Raw genomic sequence first — 25,196 nt, forward strand, 5'->3', positions numbered from 1 at the left:
CCTCTGAGAATGCTACATCTGCACATGGACATGTCACCTCTGAGAATTCTACATCTGCACATGAACATGTCATCTATGAGAATGCTACATCTGCACATGGACATGTCATCTATGGGAATGCTACATCTGCACATGGACATGTCACCTCTGAGAATACTACATCTGCAAATGGACATGTCACCTCTGAGAATGCTACATCTGCACATGAACAGGTCACCTCTGAGAATGCTACATCTGCACATGGACATGTCACCTATGAGAATGCTACATCTGCACATGGACATGTCACCTCTGAGAATTCTACATCTGCACATGAACATGTCATCTATGAGAATGCTACATCTGCACATGGACATGTCATCTATGAGAATGCTCCATCTGCACATGGACATGTCATCTATGAGAATGCTCCATCTGCACATGGACATGTCATCTATGAGAATGCTACATCTGCACATGAACAGGTCACCTCTGAGAATGGTACATCTGCACATGGACATGTCACCTATGAGAATGCTACATCTGCACATGGACATGTCACCTATGAGAATGCTACATCTGCACATGGACATGTCACCTCTGAGAATGCTACATCTGCACATGGACATGTCATCTATGAGAATGCTACATCTGCACATGGACATGTCATCTATGAGAATGCTACATCTGCACATGGACTTGTCACCTATGAGAATGCTACATCTGCACATGGACATGTCACCTATGAGAATGCTACATCTGCACATGGACATGTCACATATGAGAATGCTACATCTGCACATGGACATGTCACCTATGAGAATGCTACATCTGCACATGGACATGTCACCTCTGAGAATGCTACATCTGCACATGGGCATGTCCCTATGAGAATGCTACATCTGCACATGGACGTGTCACCTATGAGAATGCTACATCTGCACATGGGCATGTGACCTATGAGAATGCTACATCTGCACATGGACATGTCACCTCTGAGAATGCTACATCTGCACATGGACATGTCACTTATGAGAATGCTACATCTGCACATGGACATGTCACCTATGAGAATGCTACATCTGCACATGGACATGTCATCTATGAGAATGCTACATCTGCACATGGACATGTCATCTATGAGAATGCTACATCTGCACATGAACAAGTCACCTCTGAGAATGGTACATCTGCACATGGATATGTCACCTGTGAGAATGCTACATCTGCAGGTGGACATGTCACTTGAGATAATGCTGCACCTGCACAGGGACATGTCACCTGCATACATGCTACATCTCCAGAGGGACATGTCACAAGCCAGAATGCTGCAGCTGCAGAAAGACATGTCACCAGTGAGAATACTGCAGCTACAAAGGCACCTGTCACCTGTGAGAATACAGCATCCCCAGAGTGACCCATCACCTGTGATAATGCTGCATCTGCTGGGGAACATGTCACCCATGAGAATGCTGCAGAGGGATATGTCACCTATGATAATGCTGCATCTGCAGGTGAACATGTCACCTGTGAGAATGCTGGAGAGGAACATGTCATCTGTGAGAATGTTGCAGAGGGACATGTTACCTGTGAGAATACAGCCTGTTCTGGGGAACATGTCACCTGTGAGAATGTTGCATATGGAAGGGAGCATGTCACCTGTGAGAATGCTGCATCTGCTAAGGGACAGGTCATCTGTGAGAATGCTGTATCTGCAGAGGGACATGTCACCTGTGAGAATTTTGCAGCTGCAGGGTCCTCACAGGTAACGTCCCTCTGCAGCTGCTGAGGGATATGTCACCTGTGAGAATGCTGTATCTGCAGAGGGACATGTCACCTGTGAGAATACTGCATCTGCAATGACATGTCAGACATATAGTGGCTGCTTCAACTGAGTCCTATTAAAAATGCATTTGAAGCTATAAATTGAGGGAACAGGAATAAAACAGCCATAAGAACAATGGGCTACTGTTTGAGTCAGAGGCTAAAATATATGAAAGGGGATACGCTTCTGTTCTTGGACTCGTGTGAACTTTTCTCTATGTGCTGTAATTAAAGGTAAGCTACCATCAGAAAATGATATTGTTTAATCATAATTGGGCTAAACAGGAAAATATTCAAGTTTTATGATACATGGCTGTATAATTTTTTTTTTTTCATTTCGATATTCAAATATTTTTGCCTCTTTTTTTCTAAACACATGGGTATTTTTATATTCCTTTTTTTGGCTAATATCAGGGGAACATGTAGAAAAAAATAGGAAATATATGTCTATTTTTTTCATTTTTCATTCTTTATTTTATATTTACAGCCACAAAGGAATGTAAAAACATTTTAAATTGTCTTTCCCTTTCCATAAAAATTAGTGTTATACATTGAACATATTTTTTATGGAGGCGGGGCTAGAAGCAGCGATTTAAACTGGCAGCGTCTCTTTTCTTATATTTGTTTTTTCTACAAATTTTTTTTTTTCTATTTTATTTTTTTAATCTTTATTTATTTTTTTCATTTATTTCACATATATGAACTTAAAAGACTTTGAGGGGTGAGGGTATGTGAACACATCAATTCTTTGTTTTCTTTTGCTGATTTCCCTTGTAATTGGGATTGGTATATTAGCCACAGCTACAGTGGAATTTCAGCCTAACGGCTGCATTGCACATCTCTCTAGGTTTCCTAGGGCCCAGCAGCTCCTGCTCCCTCACTGCACTGTGATCACATATTCACTGGGTTCAGAGATGAAAGAAGAGTAAGTGCTTCCTAGCCTGGCATGCCAATGTGAGGAGGCTTATAAACATTGCAATGCTACTCTGGGAAATTAAATATGTAAATTACCTCTTCAGAGAGGAAGAGGACTTGAACTCTAGTACCACCTATTAGAAGTAGCAATCCTTAAGTCACTAGCATCCCTTTAATGAGCCTTGCCATGTGACTTAGGATAAAAGCCAAATCAGCATCTCAGTTTGCAGACACGGTGTTTTGGGGTGTTATCCCCCTCATCAGTTCAAAGTATGAGATCTTCTAGTTCAGCTCTGTGTATACAGAAGTAAAGATGGTAAACATAGTAAAAAATATGTCTATCTTCTCTCTGGGAAGTTTGGTAAATGTGACAGGCAGCTTCCCTCCCCCACAGATTCATGATCTTGTGAAAGTTGCTTAGACTGCATTGACGTTTTACAACATCAGTGCAAGAATTACACAGGACTGGCCAGATTTTTAAAGTCTATGGGCAATCCTGGAGTATTTAAATCAGGTTTCTATTGTATATGTATTAAAAAAATGGAATTTCTTTTAATTTCAGGATCATTATAAGAAAAAAATATTAGTAATCTTGCAATTTTTATACTGGTCACTAAAGCATTCTAAGACTCATAGTTCCTGTTCTTTCAAGAAGAGTTTAAAGCAAGACTCCATATTATGAAAGGCAGGATTATAATGACTGATAACACCTAAAAACACAGCTGATAATACAGGATCAATCATCCGCAATAGGTCATATCACAGCTGATCCTGCACCCCTTCCCTCAATATGACCTTTGCATATGCTCATTAGAAATTTCAATACAAAACATAGGGCCAGAGTCTGATCATTTTTGCCATCTACATGTGTTGTTTCCTGAAACATTGGGAAGGTAGAATCTAAAAATGCCCCAGTATCAGTGTGAAAATTGCAAGATTTCTACAGTGGGTATGGAAAGTATTCAGACCCCTTTACATTTTTCACACTTTGTTTCATTGCAGCCATTTGGTAAATTCTAAAAAGTTCATTTTTTCTCATTAAAGAACACTCTGCACCCCATCTTGACTGAAAAAAACAGATATGTAGAAATTTTTGCAAATTCATTAAAAAAGAAAAACTAAAATATCACATGGTATTAAGTATTCAGACCCTTTGCTCAGACACTCATATTTAAGTCACATGCTGTCCATTTCCTTGTGATCCTCCTTGCGATGGTTCTACTCCTTCATTAGAGTCCAGCTGCGTTTAACTAAACTGATAGGATTTGATTTGGAAAGGCATACACCTGTCTATATAAGACCCCTCTGCGCACAGTGCATGTCAGACCAAATGAGAATCATGAGCTCAAAGGAACTGCCCAAGGAGCTCAGAGACAGAATTGTGGCAAGGCACAGATCTGGCCAAGGTTACAAAATAATTTCTGCAGTACTCAAGGTTTCTAAGAGCACAGTGGCCACCATAATCCTTAAATGGAAGAAATTTGCGACCACCATAACTCTTCCTAGACCTGGCTGTCCAGTCAAACTGAGCAATCGTGGGAGAAGAGCCTTGGTGAGAGAGGTAAAGAAGAACCCCAAAATCACTGTGGCTGAGCTCCAGAGATGCAGTAGGGAGATGGGAGAAAGTTCCACAAAGTCAACTATCACTGCAGCCCTCCACCAGTCGGGCCTTTATGGCAGAGTGGCCCGACGGAAGCCTCTCTTCAGTGCAAGACATATGAAAGCCCGCATAGAGTTTGCTTAAAAACACATGAAGGACTCCCAGACTATGAGAAATAAGATTCTCTGGTCTGATGAGATGAAGATAGAACTCTTTGGTGAAAATTCTAACCGGTATGTGTGGAGTAAACCAGGCACTGCTCATCACCTGCCCAATACAATCCCAACAGTGAAACATGGTGATGGCAGCATCATGCTATCGGGGTGTTTTTCAGCTGTAGGGTCAGGACGACTGGTTGCAATTGAAGGAAACATAAATGTGTCCAAGTACAGAGATATCCAGGAAGAAAACCTCTTCCAGAGTGCTTTGGACCTCTGACTTGGCCGAAGGTTCACCTTCCAACAAGGCAATGACCCTAAGCACACAGCTAAAATAACAAAGGAGAGGCTTCAGAACAACTCTGTAACCTTCTTGACTGGCCCAGCCAGAGCCCTGACCTAAACCCAATTGAGCATCTCTGGAGAGACCTGAAAATGGTTGTCCACCAACGTTCACCATCCAACCTGCCGGAACTGGAGAGGATCTGCAAGGAAGAATGGCAGAGGATCTCCAAAACCAGGTGTGAAAAACTTGTGGTATCATTCCTAAGAAGACTCATGGCTGTACTAGCTCCAAAGTGTGCTTCTACTCAATACTGAGCAAAGGGTCTGAATACTTATGACCATGTGATATTTCAGTTTTTCTTTTTTGATAAATTTGCAAAAATTTCTACATTTCTGTTTTTTTCAGTCAAGATGGGGTGCAGAGTGTACTTTAATCAGAAAAAAATGAACTTTTAGAATTTACCAAATGGCTGCAATGAAACAAACAGTGAAAAATTTAAAGGGGTCTGAATACTTTCCGTACCCACTGTATATTTTATTTTTAATACAGATTGTGATATTTAAAAAAGAAAAAATTGCCAAGATTAAAAAAAATATATATATTTAACACAAAAATCCTGATTTAAACAAATAAGTCATTTTCTGATGATTGCTTCCCTTTAAGGAACCACAGTCTATCTGTATTGTAAGAAATTGGTGACACTGTTTTGGCTGCTCTCTGGAAAATTGAAATGTGAAGTGGAGAAAATGAAGCTTGGCTTGGGTATAATGTAAGCTGACATGTTGCGTAGGTGCAGTAGCAGTCGGGACAAAACTACTTAACCCTCCGTCAGGGGCAATATGTTTCATAACGAGTTTAGGGGCATTGCGCCTGTCAGGCATGGGCTAGAAAATTGGCTATATTTTCCTTTTTTTAAAATTTCAATGCTCTAAAAGTGATCAGTTACCTTAATAGGAATGTAATAAATGGCTTCTTAGGTTTCACACAGCCTTTAAAGTTAGGAAGGTACTGGGAGGAGGGTGTTTCCCAGACAAACCACTGAAAATAGAGAAATGAAGCTAAGTGAGCTGCGCCTGTCAGATCAGTTGCCCCTGACGGAGGGTTAACAACGGGACTCACTTGGCATTATTACTTGTTAAGGCAGCACTTAAAGGACATTATTACTTAAAAGAGGAATTCTCTGCATTACCATTTTAAAAGGACATTATTAATTTACATGGGGACACTATGAGTGTTATTGCTTCATTAAGAGGCTCTCACAGCATTTTTACTTTATGAAGGGACACTTACTGCATTATTACTTTATGAGGGGAACTAGGGGAATTATAGCTTTCAAAGGGGCACACATGGGACAGTATTACCATTTGGACACAAAGGGGGCATTATAATGACAGAAACATCTGAAATACAGTATTTAGGGTATCGTGTAACACAGAAGAAGACGCGGCAGGCACAGGATTGGTAGCTCAAGAAGATGGAGAATTTATGAAGACTGGGAAAAGATTGGGCTTGCTGCTGGAAATGTGAGAAGTCAAATTGTGCATTGTTACAAATAGCAGTCCAGGCTTGACAGAAGAGTCCTTAATTTTATTCTCTTCACTGTTATTTCCTCCTGTATGTTTGCTTGTATCACCATTATTATTCTTGGAGAGGTAGAAAGATTCCTTCAGCGTGCCTGCTTTGGCACTGCTAATCCCTACCTGTATTATTACTGTCTGACCCTTATTCCCCTAAGAATAGATAAGGGGCACCTGCACCAAGCCAGAACAGCTTTATAATATTATACAAGGCAGTAAAGAATATATTTAAATAGGTACAAAAATACACTGTGCATTAATATGAGTTTTAATGCGGAACAATAAAATGGTGTAATTGTAGTAAATCGGTCTTTATATAGTGAATCAATAATTAAAAGCGTTTTGCAAAAAGGGGCACATAAATTAATTAAAAAAATCCTATTGTGGTTTCAGTGAAGGTCCTATTTGTTATCCATAACAATTTAACCTTGGCTATATGATATTCCTATGGAATACATAAGCAGCAGAGGATGCAAACCATCAGGTGTGCAACAGCTACAGAAAGTATCAGTAAGACGGTAAAGGTTGCTATTTTTTATTTCATGCTAATAAAATTCTTATTGAAAAAGAGAAATCTTTAATTAGCGATTATCCCCTGTCCCTACTACCTAGTATGACCAGCCACTCACCTCTTCCCTACTGCTGTTATAATAGGATTTGCATAGGACTGCAAAGCGTGCCTTATCCTATTGTGCTTCAATCTTGTAAAGAGGAAATAAGTAAAAGCATATTCCAAAATGTATGTATATACAAAGTGTATATAGCATGTAAATGCATGGATGTATTCAGTGTACTTGTAATATGTAGTGCCCATGTTTGTACTCTCTCAATATATTTTAGAATTTGTATGGTTATACACTCTTTATCTTTTACCAATGTATTGCTCAATCATTTACGTAGTGTGAGCAGGTATTCTTTCTGCATTGCATGGCGCAATTTTCTACACTTTTATTGATACTACTTGCATATTCAAAATCATCATATTTTGCTATCACACTGGCATTATCTGGTGCTTTTATGTCTTTATCTGATTTTATATTGAAAAGGGGTTAAAAAAAAGAAACATAGTAGAGTGACAGGTAGGAGTGTACATGCGCATATGTTCGTGCACTTTTGTGTATACAAGGTGGTCCAAAAGTAGGTGGACAGAAAGTGTAATAAGGTTATGAAGGGGGAGATTTATCAAACATGGTGTAAAGTGAAACTGGCTCAGTTGCCCTTAGCAACCAATCAGATTCCACTTTTCATTCCTTACAGACTCTTTGGAAAATGAAAGGTGGAATCTGATTGGTTGCTAAGGGCAGCTAAGCCAGTTTCACAAATCTAGTTTTCACAGATAGATCTCCCCCAAATCGGTTTTCTTTTCAGATAATTCAGATAACACATAATGGCAAATAATTTAAATACAGATCAAAGAAAATGGATTTTAACAGAGTATTGGAAATCTCAAAATGCTGAAACCGTTAGAGCAAATTGGGTTGAAATATTTGGTACTCAAGCGCCAAAGCGACAAACCATTTACCGCATTCGTGACAAATTCAATGCCACTGGCTCAATCCTTAATGCTCCAAAAATTAGTCAACCCAAAACAGTCTGTACAGAAGATAATAAACAACTTTTTGCTGAAACATTTGTTCAGAGTCCAAAAAAGTTCACCAGAAGAGCCTCTTTGGAATTGGGAATTTCACGAGCTTCTATCGTGTGAATCCTGAAATCTATTGGATGGAAAGCTTATCGTCCACATCTAATTCATGGTTTATTGGAGGATGATCCAGACAGGCGGCTGCAATTTAGTGAGATTATGCTTAACGAAATTGAAGAAAATCCAGTAATTTTAGATAACATTATGTGAAGTGATGAAGCTTCTTTCAAATTATCCGGCCATATTAATAGACATACGATTAATTGTATTTACTGGTATAATGAGAACATGCATTTAACATTAGAGCAACAACTAAATGAGCCTGGTGTCAATGTTTGGGGTGGTATTTCAAGTTTTGGTGTTTTAGGACCAATATTTTTTGATGGAACAGTCACAGGAGATAAGTATCTCGAAATTGTAATGAATCGAGTTGTTTCCCAGTTACAGCAACAGCCTAATTCAAATTACCTTTATTTCCAACAAGATGGGGCCCCTCCACATTATTCAAGAGTAGTCCGCGAGTATCTTGATGAAACATTTCCTAATAAATTGATTGGCCGAAAAGGCCCACTTGATTGGCCGGCACGTTCACCATACGTGACCCCAATGGATTTTTTCTTTTGGGGAGTACTCAAGGACAAAGTTTATAGTCGAAAACCAAAAAGTGTCAGTGATTTGAAAAATTACATAAGAGATGCATTTCAAGAAATTAATACCCAAAGAGACTTGTGCAAAAAAGTTTGTCGAAGCGTAAGAGGCAGACTTCAAAGCTGTGCAAATTGTAATGGAAAACAGTTTGAGCACCTGCGGTGATAAAATTTAAGGGCTTTTGTATTATTGTTCAGAATAAAATTTAATTGTCAATGTTATGCTTGTGTTAGTAAATATAATTTTATATATAAATCAAAATAAATGTTATTATTTTCTGGCCACCTACTTTCGGACCACCCTGTATATATGTGTGCGTGTGTGTATATACGGTATGTATATACATGTGTTTGCATATATATGTTTGTGATGGGTGTGCGCTAGTCCACCTAGGACACCAAACCACCTTGTCCCAACCCTGTACTGTTTTAATTCTATCAGATATACAGTATGAGCTTACTATGATGAGTTAGGCTTTTAAAAGTGTTTAGGGATGAGCAGATCAGGCAAAATTCAAATTCCCCATTCATGTGTTTTTCCTAGTTAATTTGATTCAAAGTTATTTTCTGTGAACTTAATGTCCCTTATTATGGGTCTAGATCACATATGTCAAACTCTGGCTCACAGGCCAAATCTGGCCCGCGGGGTAAGTATATTTTGCCCACTTCAGCTGACGCTCCCTCTCCCATCATTCCCCCTCTGTGTCTGACATCTCAGCACAGCGAGTGCAATGATGTCATTACAACGCGCCGGCTGTGCCGAGGTTTGCAGAGGATGAAGAGACCGGAGCAGCGGGGGAACAGAGGTGAGTATTTATTTTTTTCAATGTTGGGCCTATTTCAATGTATGGAGCACTATGTGGGCCTATTAAACTGTGTGGAGGATTATGTAGGGCACTTTATACTGTATTGAGCACTATGTGGGGCCCCTTATACTGTGTAGTGCATTATGTAGGGCCCTTTATTCTGTATGGAGCATTATGTGAGTCCATTATACTGTGTGTAACACTAAGTGGGACCATTATATTGTATGGAGAACTATGTGGGGCCATTATACTGTATGGAGCACGTTTTGTTGCCATAATACTGTATGGAAGGCAATGCAGGGCCCCGTTATTCTGTATGGAGCATTATGTGGGCCCATTATACTGTATTGAGCATTATGTGGGGCACATTATACTGTATGGATCACTATGTTGGGCCATTATACTCTATGGAGCACTATGTGGGCCATTATACTGTATGGAGCACTATGTGGGCCATTATGCTGTATAGAGTACTATGTGGGGTGCATTATACTGTATGGAGCACTATGTAGGGCTCTTTATACTGTATGGTGCGCTATGTGGGGTCATTATTCTGTATGGAGCACTATGTGAGGCCAATATACTGTATGGAGCACTATGTGATGCCATTATACTGTATGGAGCACTATGTTAGGCAATTATACTGTATGGAGCACTATGTGGGGCCATTATACTGTATGGAGCACTTTTTGTGCGCATTATACTGTATGGAGCACTATGTGGGGCCATTATAATGTATGGAGCACTTTTTGTGCGCATTAAACTATATGGAGGGCTGTGTGGGGATTACAGTTGGAGAATCATTCTGTGATGGGGTCACAGTAGAGTCATCATAAAGTGCGTGTGGAGGGTACTGTGGAGGAATTCACTGTGGGAGTATCATACTGTGTTTGGCGGGCATTTTTGTTGGCCTGCTACTTCATTATCTGCATTATTCAAGGTTTTTTATCCTTTGTTATTACATATTTAAACTGGACCATTGGGGCATATGCTTTTTATTGCTCTTCTATAACATATTATTCCAATATTTTATTCTAAGATATATTTATTAAAATGTACTTTGTTCGTGGGACAACCCCTTTAAGTTTGTTTCAATATGAAAAATTCATCGGTATATTTGCTGGTAAGAAAAACTTCCTCATTTGTAGACATTTTTTAAATAAATATCAAGGTTGGCCTTCGACTTTGTCCTAACTTTTAATTTTGGCCCATTGAATATTTGAGTTTGACATCGCTGTTCTACAGAGCATAATATATGTAATATGTAAAAATAAGAAAAATCCTTATAGTCACCCTCTGCTCACTTCTCCGGCCTATCCACTCCTTACCATCACTCGTCCGGTCCCCGTCACAGCATCTGATCTCTGGCACTCACACTGAAATCATCGTGCCTCTCACACTTCCGACTCTGAGGCCTGGGATATTTTTGCACAAGCGCGATAATGTTACTGTATATACCGTGACCGTATATACGCGCAGGATCTCAGCACAACAAGCAGGGATCTGAAGATGCAACGAGGACCAGCCAGAAGGTGAGCAGTAAAGTAAATATTAGGATTTTTTTGATTTTTTTTAACCTTTTGATGGCGTTCTACGATTCAGAAACATGGCGGCCAGTGGTTGCCACTTTGCTGAATACCGTGGAAGCGAATTTCTAAAAATCTGCATTTTGACAAATGTGGATTTTCCTAACTTAAATTACACTTGAATTTATTATTAGTCACTTGTCCTTTGAGAAACTTTCAGTAGCTTTATTTATCTATACTAAGACTAAGTTCACATTTGTGCAGCAGATTCCGTCACATTTAAAGAAATCTTAGCACTGCTTTTATTGTTAACGGCAGACAAAGTGTCAGATCCTGCAGATCTCATTATAAGTCAACGGGGTGTAGAATATTGTTGGTATTTGTGATATGAAAAATTCACCCCGGCGTCATGGCGTATGTTATAACCGGACAAGACAATGCAGATGTGAGAAGAGTTTTTGTACAATAAAGCCTACTGTTTTCACTTACTGTTTAATCAGCTATAGCAGCGACTTTTATTAAACACGGAGAGCTGAATTAAGGTAAACGGGACACATCTTGCAAACAACATCTGCCACACAGCCCAAAAAAAATAATGCCAGAAGACGTGCTACCCATGCCAACTCTATGTAACAATAGTTTCCTTTACTAGAAAATAAACTTCTATGAAGGCAGAATAATTGTTTAGGTGCTGAGCGGTGCACAATTACTATGCCACTTACAACTTCTCAGTGAGTTAACCAAGTAAGAAAGTGCTGTGGCTTGAGAAATGGGCATTCTGCCTTGTTTTTAGATCGCATGAGTTATGAAAACCCAATGGGAATGTAACCGTTCACTTGTGAACAATTTTCCAGTACAAGCCTAACTTACCACGCTCTAGAATGTACTGAACAATGGATTTCTACATCAACATTATCAGGGGTATTGCAACATGGATAATTGTTTGAATTTAAAATAAAACATTAAATAGCAGTGAGTAAAATGCATGTTTTCAACCTGAGAGATCAATAATTGCCACAGCTTTGTTCATATCCTAGTAGCTGCAGCTGCAGAAATTCCGTGTGATGTGACTGCCACCAAGTGGACAAATGTCATGCAGCAATTTACACTTTGACAAACACTGATTTATATTTAGTTAGCTATAGAAAAAGAAAAGAAAACAACCTACAAAAATGATTGACAAAAAAGCTGAAGCTTCAAAAATTAAATCTTTATTAATATATCATTGAAAACCCCTGCAATTTAAAAATGAGCCATGTTCACGCGTAAGATAAAATCCATGGATCCCAAAATATATAATCAAACAATAAACAAGAAGTATGGTAAAGGATTATTCAATTACTGCCAGTCAGGAATAAATATATAAATATATATACATATATACATGTATATGTATATATATATATATATATATATATATATATATATATATATATATATATATATATCCATTGATTAAATTGGCTGAAGGTCTGAAAATGTTACTATTTTTAAGGGTAATGTGTCTCTTTACAAATGTTTATATACATTATCATCAGTGTCTGCTATATAGAATGTATATGTCAAAATACTGCGTAATTAGACTCTCCCTTTTACCATAAAATATATTGAATTGCTTCCTGGGTAGATTAAACAACATACTAAAAATATTCCTTAAGTACTCTGCTCTATACTAGCTTGATAAAAACATCCCATCATAGTTGTAGATTTGTTGGCTACTCATTCATATTGCAGATGTGACACTATTCACTACTCACAGACAAGCCGTGAGGCCTGGGTAATCAAGTGGTCTGGGGTCTGGGTATCTGGGGTCAGATGCCAAGAGTGCTCGTTACATACAAAGGGGTAAGGGCAAAGGCGTAGTCAAGACACAGTCCAAGTTCAGAATTCCAGGAAGGTATCGGATGAAAACAAAAGGGCAAGGCAAACAGATGGTCAAAGGCAAGTTCTAAAGTTGGGCAACAAAGATCAAATGCAGGAACACAGAGAACAGAGCAAGTGCACATCATTTGAGCAAAGCTACAACTAGCACTAATTGAAGGCAGAGAGCCAGCTAAATAGCCAGGTAATCACTCGAATAGCAGAAACGTAGAGGAAGCCTCAGCATGCCCTGGCCTTGATTGGACAGCTGAATTATCACTCAACACACTGACAGCTCAGCACACCTCAGCCTTTGATTGGATGGCTGAGCTGTCCATCACCATACTGACAGCTCAACACGCCCCTGTCCTAGATTGGATGGCTAAATTGTCACTCACTGCTTCCAGACACACTGATAGATGGTAACAGCAGATCTTCCATTCATTCAGGGGCTGTGTTATATGGGTATGTGATGGCAAGCTGTGCATACTATAACTACTTCACTGAACCTATTGTCACATTAGTCATGATGTGTTTTGTGACATAATATTCCATTCTGCTTTGAAGAACCTGTTAGCTGAATGCTTCTCTCCATCAGCACATTATACAGCTCCACTGGCTATATTATATAATGCAGACAATGAAGCTTTAATCATGTGTATTATAATTGAATAGTGATCAGGGTGGAGCCGTTCCTCATGTTGCCATAGCTGGGCCAATGTCTCCTGAGCATGTGCAGTAAGGAGAAGCGTATTTGTCCTGGATCCATGTACTGCACATGAAGGAGGTTTGGTGCAGACCCAGTAGGCAGATGGCCAGTACATTGGCTTCTGCTCGGATTCTGTGACTATTCAGCAGAACAGATCTGCTCAGATCCATGTTAGCAGATGATGTGATGTTTCTCCAGAACTAAACTTATAAAATCCATGGACACTGCTGATTCTTGCTTTTAATTGACTGAAGTAGAAACCAGTGTGACCTGTTGCTGTAGCAAATCTGCTTCATGGTTCAAGTATGAAAACTTGCATGTCTCTCATCACAGAGAATTTTGTCTTCTTTGTTTTTGTTTGCCAATAGGAATATATTACAGAGTTTTTTTGCATGTCATGAATTGCTGGCCTACTGATAGCATATGACTTCACTTAGTAATCATTGAGGGTGCAACCTTAGGAACCCTCACTCAACTTAAAACTGAGAAGGAAGGAAGGGGTGCAGGAATGCTTTTACCCTTCATCCCCTTCATTGTTTTTTTTGTTTTTTTTAATAAATAGTGCAAAGCTGCCTTAGATCCCTGTGGAAAAAAAAGAAACAGCGCCATCACTTTGTGTAATGGGAATCATTTTTTATAAGCAGAAATACAAACCATTATTAACCATTAAGGTAAATTAAAAATCTTAAATGTTCATAAATTTAGATATTTTTCATACTATTTCATTTTCAGGTCAAAAGTTCTATGCCAGTTAGTTTCATAATATATCTGTATATTGGTGTCATAGATCAAAATTCTCTTCTTCTCTTACCAAAATTATAGTATCAAAGAAAATTCTAGTCACTCTTTTTACTAAGGTTACTTTACCTCCGCATATGTTTGGCCATCACCTGATAATCATCCTTTTCTCACCGGTGGTTTAGTAGTTTATATTTTACGCTAGTTCGGCAGTTACTGCAATAAGCATCAGATCTCCAAAGAACTGTCTTCCCTGTGATGTTGAGGTCAGTTTATACACAACCTCTAATCCAAGGAGGAAGAACTGTGCCTGGTGGGGAGGGAGAGAGCAGCAGTCTGATCCAATGATGAAACAAGAGGAGCATCCTAGACAACCTCCGACTCCTTGTAAGCACTAGATATAAGCTGTAGTCACAGATCAACTCAGGGATGTAGCTGGCATGTCAGGCTTGTCACTTTCCACAAGGAGAGACGTTATCCCCTACACTCCAGTCAGTGGCCTCTCATACAGCCAAATCAGATCTCATGCTTTACACTGAGGAGGGGCAACACCCCAAAACACGTGTCTTTTATCCTAAGTCATGTGGCAAGGCTCGTTACAGGGTCGGTATTAACTTTTAGGATTGCTACTTCCAACAGATGGCACAAGACTACAAGTCCTCTTCCTCTCTGAAGAGGCAATATAAATATTGAAACACAGCACAGCCTATAAGTCTCCTTACCCTGACATGTCAGGCATGTTATTCTCCACATCGAGAAACGTTAGCCCTTAAACCCAAGTCGGAGGCTTCTCATACAGCCAATTTTGACCTCTTGATTTGCACTGAGGAGGGGCAACACCCCGAAACACTGTCTGCAAACTGAGTTCTGATTTGGCTAAGTCATGTGACAAGGCTCATTAAAGGGTTGATATTGACTTTTAAGATTGCTGCTTCCAAGCTGGGTGTCTCTAGAGTTCAAGTCCTCTTCCTCTCTGAAGAGAAAATTTGCATAGCTATAAGAGAAGCAAACATAGCAGCACCCGAGGCCTCATGATTAAGCTGGACCAATGACATAATATCAATGAAGGGTCCTGATATAAATCTGAGTGAGTCGCCATGAGTTGAAGTTATTCTTCTTTCTTCACACTGTAGGCATTGTGATTAATTATCACTGATCATCTGTTTAAAAGGTTGAAATTGCAAATGTAGAAATGCATATCAATGTTGTAATTTATTGGCATTGTTTTATGTAATAATTTGCTTATTTGTCTCTTGATAGGATACTGGAACTCCAGCAAAATGGGGATATGGACCTGCTAAAACATAAGTGGTGGCCCCGCAATGGACATTGTGACTTATACTCATCTGTGGAGCCTAAACAGAAAGGCAGTGCCCTGGACATTAAAAGCTTTGCAGGAGTATTTTGCATCTTAGCAGCTGGTGTTGTTTTATCCTGTGTCATAGCAATGGTAGAAACATGGTGGAATAAGAAGAAAGGCTCCCGAGTACCTTCTAAAGAGGTAACTATTCTAAACTTTGAAGCAATGCCAATGATATTGTTTCTCCGACACAGCTGCTTCTTTTTTTTCCTGATGTCACTCAATGATTTTTAAGCAGGAATAAACTACGTTCAACCCTTTAGTGACTCTTGACATAGCCGGATTTTTAGGTTTCTTACATTTTTTTTTTAAAACACAGCTTGAGTCACAGCATAAACCAGCATTAAACTGCAAAGTAGGTCAGATGAATCAAATATTTAAAAATCTGATGAATTACCCAGACCTTATTCCACATGCAGCCAGGAAAAGCGAGTACATTTAGTTTGTACAATAATCCACTGTATTTGTTAGCTGTGCTGCCAAATCCTAATCTGAAGCCAAAAGGTAGAAGCAAACAGATGCTTGAAATTATGATGACCATAGAGAAACAGTGCAACCTCGCAGTGTTTGAATATGCTCCATTTCTCCCCTCTTATATAACATGGTGATTCATACAGAATAACTAGCCGCACATATTTTACAATAAAATTGTGTAAAAGAAGCAATTTATGACAAATAACTAGAAATAACGACATTACTTATGCAGCGTACATAGAAAGAAAACATTTTAAAACATCATGACATGATTAATGAATTAAAGTGCACCTCCAGAATAAATGCATCCTAACTAAATTATTATGGGTGTGTTGGGGGAATCGTTTTTTAATATATTGTCAGTAATATGATAAAGGACAATCTAAATACTGTATATAGCGGGTAAGCTATTTATTATCCCCAAAGCTTTCCAGCAGACACGGACATTTCTGACATCTTAATCATGGCTTAATTTATAACATAAGGTATACATCAGTGGTAATCATATAACAAATATTTACAGGGCCTATAAGAACCCTTTGACAATTTTGCCTCTGGTATAATCCCAGAAAACTCATTTAAAGGCTTTTTGCACTTTGTCACTGATTTCTTTTATTCTTTATTTGCTTCTTAAATGCAAAATCAAATAACTGTCTGCATAGTATTCATTACAATTTTGCAACCACTTTGCTACTTTTCAGCCTGTGCAACTCCTTTACATAGCTGGCTATGCTGCAAACTCAACTATCTAATTAGTCTCCATTAAAAATGTACATAGGTGGCTGTGATTATGATAAACTTTTGGCAATGCACTGTAGATTTAGTATTACGGTCTATGTCAGTAAGGGCAAGCGGGGATTGCACAGTGACTGTATTTGAAGCATAACTAGCGAAAGCAGCAACATCCTGAACATACAGACCTCACATCCAGGATGTATTGCTGAAATAGATACATGACCATATAAATATAGTCTTAAACTTGCATAAAAGGGAATATTTAAATGAATGAACGAAGGTTGCCACCGGAAACCTTTTTTATTTCCAGGTAATCACCAATGTATATAATTTTTTTATCTTGTCAAAAGTATCCATAGTGTTTAACTCCATCAGTCTGTCCAGGTATCTATTATATTTTAAGGCAGGTAAAATAAAAACTGATTTTTATTATAGGCATGAAAACTTTAAATATCTGTCTTTTAATAAAATTTCAGACTGCCTCTTACAGCTTTATTACAGCTCTGTACAACCTACCGAAAAAAAAAATATTATGGCACACTTATATTTCACAATATCTCTGTAATATGGTTTAATATTAAGATACAAAACAACAGTCCATGGATTGTCAACGGGATTGACATGATCATGAGACCCTTTAGTCAGTGTTTTTTTTTTTGCGACACTTATTAATTCACCTAATTTTAAACTAAACGTTATTAAGAATAACAAAATTATTGCTTAGGTAATCTGTCAGCAGGCTTTTGCTATTTATTCTGAGAGTAGAATACTATAGGGTATGAGACCCTGATTCCAATGATGTGCCACTTATTAGGCTGTGTGTTGTAGTTTCAATTCAAACAGTGTTTTATCTGCAGGAGATTAGCACTACAGGACTACTGCTCATGCGACCAGCAGTCAAGCTAATCTGTGTTACCCCACCTCCACCACTGATTGGCGGCTTGCTCACAATGCACAGTGTACACAGGAAGCTGCCAGTCAGGAGTGTGGGTGGGGGTTATACAAAGAGCTGAACTCTAAATTCTGCTACATCTACATAATATAAAACAGGGAGTCTATGAAAACGGCACTAAGCAGCCCAGTAAGTGACACATCCCTGGAATCAGGCTTTCCTGCCCTATGTTATGCTGCTCTCAGATTATATAGCAAAAACCGGCTGACAGATTCCCTTTAAACTTCAGGAATTGCAATGATCTCATAGTAAAAGAGCAGTGCTACTGACATTATATTAGAAAGTTTGTGGCTGCTTATTTTTAATGTGATTAGATAAGATGTCCATTGAACTGCATAGCAGTTTAACATAGAATATTCAGTTCAGGTTTTTGTAGTGACAGTGTACAATATTTCAGACTTCAGCTGGATCAGGCTGGTTAAGCAGGAATTACAATAAATGGACCTAAAGCTGCCAACATTTCTGAAATTGGGAAATATTTTCTCCATAAAATCCATACTACACCTCTTATGATTGTCACTTGAAACACAATAAATGGCATGTCCTGTTCCAGAGCTAAGTTGTTATCAGCTGGGAATTGGATGGTAGCCTTCACAGTGATAAAAAGCTGCATGTACAAGCATATCTATTCAGTTTCAGTGAGTTAAATTGTCTCTTGATTAGTGAGACATATGGGAGAGAAATGGAGTAGGCAATTTTTCTGGTTTTAGATGCACGTGGCTGTCATTTGAAATTATTGCTCTTTGTCAGGGAATTGGGCACCTAGAAAGCCAGTTGCCTTTCTTTCATTACTCCACTTGAATAGTATTTGTAGAACTGTAGGTTACAGAAAATTAAAGGGGTTTTCCCACAAACAAATGACATTTTAATAAATAGATATTTGAAAAATAATAAGTTCCACAAGTGGATGTGTTTAAAAAAAATGTCCCTGTGCTGAGATAAACTTATAAATGTGTCCCTGCTGTGTACTGTGTAATGGCCGTGTCTGACCGTACAGGGAAATGGTCTGGTCATACCACAGCTCCTGAGTAGGGGAGGAGACAAAAAAGATAGCACAGGATCGCTGCTGATTCTTTTTGTGAATTAAAGCATTTGCTGCTTTTTTCTAACCCCTTCATAACCGATGACGTATATTTAAGTCATCGGCCATGTTTCTGCCTTTGATGCAGGCTCACACACTGAGCCCACATCTTTCCCTCACTTGATGGCTGATATATTCAGCCATCAAGTGCCTCTAACAGCCGAGATCCACCCGCTGCTGTTGACGACTTAAATGCTGATGGGTAGTCATGACAGCTGGGGGTCTGCTGAAGATAGCGCTGAAGCACTGCTATGTATATCTCAGGCAATCAGATGATCGCAGCTTCAAGTCTCCTAAGTGGACTATTAAATACAGTAAAAAGTAGAAAAAAAAAGTTTTAAAAAAAATTAAAAACACAATAGTTCAAATCACCCACCTTTTACCCCATTAAAAATGAAACAACTAAAAAAAAACATATATTAGGTATCGGCGCATTCATAAATGTCGAATCTATCAAAATATAGAATAAATAAATCTGATCGGTAAACGGCGTAACAAGAAAAAAAAATGAAATGCCAGAATTACTTTTATTGGTCGCCGCAACATTGCAATAAAAGGCAGTCTACCTCAAAATGGTATCAATAAAAACGTCAGCTCAGGGCAGAAAAAAATAAGCCATCACATAGCCTTAGATCCCGAAAAAATTAGAGCGTTATTGGTTTTGGAACATAGTCACAAAAGCGAAAAAAAAATTTTACAAATTTCTACATTTTTTTCATCACTTAAATTAAAAAAAACACCAAATTATACATGTTTGGTATCTGCACACTCATACTGACCTGGGGAATCATATTGCCAGATCAGTTTTACCATATATTTAACATGGTAAATAAAAACCAAAAAAAACATTCGGGATTGCACTTTTTTTTTGCAATTTCATCACACTTGGAATTTTTTTTCCATTTTCAAGTAGTACACTATACAGCAAAATGAATGGTGTCATTCAAAAGTACAGCTCATACCGCAAACAACAAGCCATCATATGGTGATATAGCTGGAAAAATAAAAAAGATATGGCTCTTGGAAGAAGAGGAGGAAAAACGAAAATGGAAAATCGCCTGGGGATGAAGGTTTTAAACAATGTTTTACCTCACAGAAATAATCAGCTGCGATCCTATTATGCTCCTTCTATGTACTTTCTTTCGATTCCTTCTCTGCCCTGAAGATGTGGTATGAACAGACCATGTTCCTGTACAGTCAGACACGGCCATTACACAGCACATAGCAGAGGCACATTTATAAGATTCTCAGCGCAGGGACATTTTATTTAACACATCCAATTGTGAAACTTATTATTATTCCAAGATCTATTGATTAAAATGTTTGGAGTTTTTTTGTGGGAAAACCCCTTTAAGGTTATTGCCCAGTGCTTTGCTCAAACACATTGGTCAACTTTTAATAATAAGAACATATTTTACAAAATTCAAATTGAGAGAAAATAAGTTTATATAGTAAATGAGGATTTATAATATGCAAATTAGTTCCCTTCTAGAATGAATGACACCATCTAGCACCACTTATGAGTGGTGACTACCATATTAGTCAATGTCCTACTTTAATGAGCTAAGTGCCACAAGATAGAACTTGCGAGATAATATCTTTCATTCTGAGACAGAGCTAATGCACATATTTTTTACCCATTGACTGTTTGTCATGATAGAACTATACTTAAAGGTTTTCTCCACAACTTCTTAAATATTTTATTTCCCCTTATAAAATAAAAACACCTCATACTCACTTCCCATACCGGTGCCATTCCAACAAAGTCGGCATCAGGTCTCCCGAGGCTCCACAATATTGTTATACCACATGAACGCTCCAGCTAAAGAACGGCTGCTAACGGGCTGCAGTGCTCACATGTCCCCCCGGATGTCTGAGGTTCGTCTAGAGGAAGTGAGAGCACAGCATCTCAATAGCAGCGTCTGGTTGCAGGGCACATGTGACCTAACAATATCATGGAAGCCTTGGGAGACCCAGCACCATTATACATACCTCTGTAGACACCGGTTCTTCCAAGGCTCGCATGATATTGTTTTTCCCCATGAGCCCTACAACCAATCTACAGGATGGACCATTTATATGGGTACACCTAAATTAAATGGGAATGATTCGTGATATCAACTTCCTGTTTGTGGCCTCTTCTCCCACTCTTGACACACTGATAGCAACACCACAGAAGAAATGCTAGCACAGGCTTCCAGTATCCGTTGTTTCAGATGCTGCACATCTCGTATCTTGATGGTATGGTGTGGTATATGGGGTACAAAGATAGTGGGGCCATTCTTCATCAATGGAAACCTCAATGCCACTGGATATCTAAAATTGCTACATGATGATGTGTTGCCCTCTTTATGCACTGAAGATGGCACGTTCCCTGAGTTTTTCCAACAAGATGGTGCACCACCACATTATGGGTGTCAGGTCCAAGCATTCCTACATGAACAGTTTCCTGGAAAGTGGATTGGTCATCGTGGGCCAGTTGAATGGCCACCAAGGTCTCCCGATCTGACCCCTTAGTCTTTTATCTTTGGGGTCATCTGAAGGCAATTGTCTATGCTGTGAGGATACGAGATGTGCAGCATCTGAAACAATGGATACTGGAAGCCTGTGCTAGAATTTCTTCTGCGGTGTTGCTATCAGTGTGTCAAGAGTGGGAGAAGAGGTTTGCATTGACAATCCAACACAATGGGCAGCACTTTGAACACATTTTATAAGTGGTCTTAAACTTGTAAAAAACTCATGAAAGAATAAAGTTACGTTAAAACCAAGCACACCATTGTTTTTCTTATGAAATTTTCAATAAGTTTGATGTTTCACATGACCCTCTTCCCATTGAAAAAATAAAATTGGATCCAAAATGGCCAACTTCAAAATGGCCACCATGGTCACCACCCATCTGGAAAAGTTTTCCCCCTCCCATATACTAATGTGCCACAAACAGGAAGTTGATATCACCAACCATTCCTTTTTAATTTAGGTGTATCCATATAAATGGCCCACCCTGTAGTGTTGCTGTCTTCTCACTTCCTTCAGACGTGATGTGGCGTGGGAGGTTAATATATGGTATTTTTATTTTACAAGGAGGAATATAGTATTTTGGAAGGAATTGTCCTATTAGTGGGCAACCTCTTCATATGGGTTTTTCCACTAAATATATTTATCACTTACCCATAAGATGTTATAAATAAATGATTGCTACCACTATGATTTATTCCATGATTGGGGATTACTAAGTCCCCAGTGTAAATAAAGCAATGGTGTACACGTTCAAACACCACTTATTTTACTTCCATGAGACTAGAAAAACTTTCTGAGCTTTTGTGACACCCAATAGCCCTCCCTGGGAAGTGGGGTTACTCGGAGCTGGGTCAGTGTAGGTGTTACGGGGGATGCAGTCGTGGCCTGGACCCGTTCCGTGCCCAGGGCAGTCACATAAAAAAGATGTAATGGGCTTTCAATTAAGAGTGGTATTGTTCGACTACGCCACCTGCGGTTTCCGGTGATGGGCACCGGAGCAGCTTCAGCTAAGATGGGTCGGCTCCCCACAGGCGGAGCAGGCCTCAGGGCAGTGTGAGGAAGGATGGTGGGTGCAGTGCCGCGCAGTAAATAACAGGCTGAGGCGGTGTGTGAAGTCATCCAGGGTTTTTACTCACATTTAGATGAACTTTAGCCGCAAAGCTTCTCTCTGCTACTCGCGGTGTACTGCGGCCACAGGGAAGGGGGTTCAACACTTTCCAGGTAGATCAGGAGCACCTGTCGAGACCCCGTTGGCGTGTGTTCCTCTCCTTGGTAGGTTGTTCTCCCACTAAGTCTTCTCCTGACTGTGTGTGGTGCGTACATGTAGTAAGGCTGGGTCCCACTGGATAAACTCAGTGTAAGAGATACAGGTGGCGTAGGCTGCTCCGTCCGTATCCCCCTGGGATCCACTAAGCCTCCAGGCTTTTCTGACTGAGACGTGAAGTAACAAAGTCAGATATCGGGGGCCGGTCACCCCTCTTGCAGCAGGAATCCCTCTGACTAGGCCAGAGTAAAGAATACAGGTGGCGTAGGCCGCTCCGTCCGTATCCCCCTAGGATCCTTTTGCCTGTGGAGCCTATCTCCTCTGCTCCCCTCCAGGCTTTCTTAGGTCAGGACCTTGACCGGGTAGAGACAGTGGTTAACTCTGACCCGCTCCTCGTCTCAAGGCCAGAGTACGAGGACCGTGTATCTTCAGTCGGCTGCGGCCTTATGCTGGACTCTGGCGGATGACCACAATCAGAGACGAAGACCACAATCACTGACGAAGATCACAATCAAAGACCCTGAACCTAAGATGGCCGTAGATTAAATATGAAAACAATATGTGTTTCCTAAAAGTGTGTCCTCCACCCTCACCCACTACATGGTTCCCCCTATCTTTTGGTCCCCCCTCATCTCCTCTATCCCCGGCCGGGGTAGCACCCTGGTGCATTTAGGCCCCCTTCAGGACAGTAGTGGTGTAGTGTTGAGTGGTGAAGTGGTGTCCTGAGAGATGCTCCATCCTTACCTGGAAGAGGAGATACCACACCTTGAACTGAGGTGCAGTACCCCTGTGGCGACTGAACCCTCAGGGGCGCCACACTTTCTTGATAATTTTGATAAAATGAATCAAGCAGTTGTAACACATGCACACAACTTCTCCATTAAATGTGAAGGCTTTGGGACCTCTATTCTCGAGATTAATGGTCAATCCACCTTTTAGACCCCCAGTGATCGTATATTTAGAATGTGGATAATGTATGTATTAGGAAAACCCCATTAAGTAAATGTAGTTGTTCTGTTTGTTTAAGCAGTGCGTGTTATCCATTTAGCAACACTGCCATCATGCATGAAATGCCAGTTATGGCTGAAAATATAAAACGTAATTGTTACACAGTTAAATAAATTGTATATTGTATTGCTTGGGTAGCACTCAATTACTAAGGCTTTGTGGAAGACTTTTACAAACAAATAATTCAGCCCAATGGAGCATAAAACTCGATATTTTTTACTGCTGTTGAGCAGAGCTTTGTGCATCAGAGATTTTATTCTATATATTTAAATGAGATTCAAACACAATATTTGCCTAGACAAGCAACTTATGCTTATGTGTGGCTATACTGCAGCTACTAGAGCTGATATTTCCTTTATACTTATGTTTTAATCTGTATCCATGGCTATTGATGAAATATATTGTCCATTTATCCAAGCCACCCATTTAATTGGGAAAATCAGCCATGTTTGGTTAATCTTAGTTGTAAGATGTTTTAAAAAAAACAGCGACAGCAGGAAAAAAATATTCTAATGGACAGTGCCTTATATTTCTAAGAGCAAATATATTCGAGAAAAGGCGCTGTCCATTCAGCACCTGAGGCTAACACTGATTTCATTTGCTGTTCAGATTGTAGATTGATTACAGGTTTCTTTTGTTTCCCATAAAATTATATAATTTCATTGTTACTATTGCTAAAATAAAATCTTCAAGCTAGTTATAAATCAGTGTCTTGAAAAAAAACAATTATGGAGAATAACTTCTAAAGCCCAAAAAGCCTAAATATATATAATAAATGTATCTGATGAGTGGATCATACTCGAGAGCTCAATGACGATCAGTATGGCACTATTGTGGGATGCCATGTTTCTAGCAGGAGAGCTACTTATTCTAGTTCTAAGAGTAACTATTGTTTTAATTTTTATTTCACGAGCCAATATTACACTTGGAAATAAGCAGCCTTGTAATATATCTTATTGGAGAAATATGCTTTTTTCTCATCCTGGATTAAACATTCATTCTCAAAATTCTAAGTTTAAAAATCTGCATTCTATGAGATTGAGATTCTAAGTAGAAGGGAGAACAAGGAGGAGCTACAGGCTGAGAAGCTCCACCCACTCCCCTACAAATAATCTTATCAGTAGCAGCTCTCATTTCCTATCTGAGTAATGTAATAATTTGTCTTCACTGAACACAGATTTTACCCATAAATTGAGAATTTTGAGGATGGATAATCAGTCCAGGAGGAGAACGAAGCAGATTTCTGTGATAAGATATAATAAAAAAAAAGTTTCTTATTTTGATATGTACTATTGATTTATGAAATAAAAATTTAAATAACAATTACTCTTTAAAGTTGACTCGGCAGTTCTAGCATGAGATACGCTACACTCTCTTGCTAGAAACATGACAACTTTAAAAGTAATCTGTCAGTAGGAACAAGCCTTCTAAACTGTCTATTTGAGCATGTAGGTCATAGAAAGCTGAATAAAATGATACCTTGAAATCTGTTATCAGATGTCTTATTCCAGAGAAATCCATGTTTTTCTTATATGCAA

The 25,196-nt window shown here is 39.1% G+C and overlaps 1 protein-coding gene across 2 annotated transcripts in view; it reads left to right on the forward strand.

The window, feature by feature from the left end:
- The window catches only part of GRID2 (glutamate ionotropic receptor delta type subunit 2), a 1,987,749-nt gene that overhangs the window by 1,936,658 nt on the left and 25,895 nt on the right, over positions 1–25,196 (forward strand). For both annotated transcript variants that reach the window (XM_073638161.1, XM_073638172.1), the window contains exon 15: positions 15,528–15,768. In XM_073638161.1, coding sequence (XP_073494262.1) covers positions 15,528–15,768 — 241 coding nt within the window. The remainder of the gene's footprint in view (positions 1–15,527; positions 15,769–25,196) is intronic.

This window comes from Phyllobates terribilis, unplaced genomic scaffold (genome assembly GCF_046119375.1).
Source record: "Phyllobates terribilis strain yellow unplaced genomic scaffold, ASM4611937v1 Scaffold_1__5_contigs__length_1240528914, whole genome shotgun sequence".
In the NCBI taxonomy this organism is placed as follows: Eukaryota; Metazoa; Chordata; class Amphibia; order Anura; family Dendrobatidae; genus Phyllobates; species Phyllobates terribilis.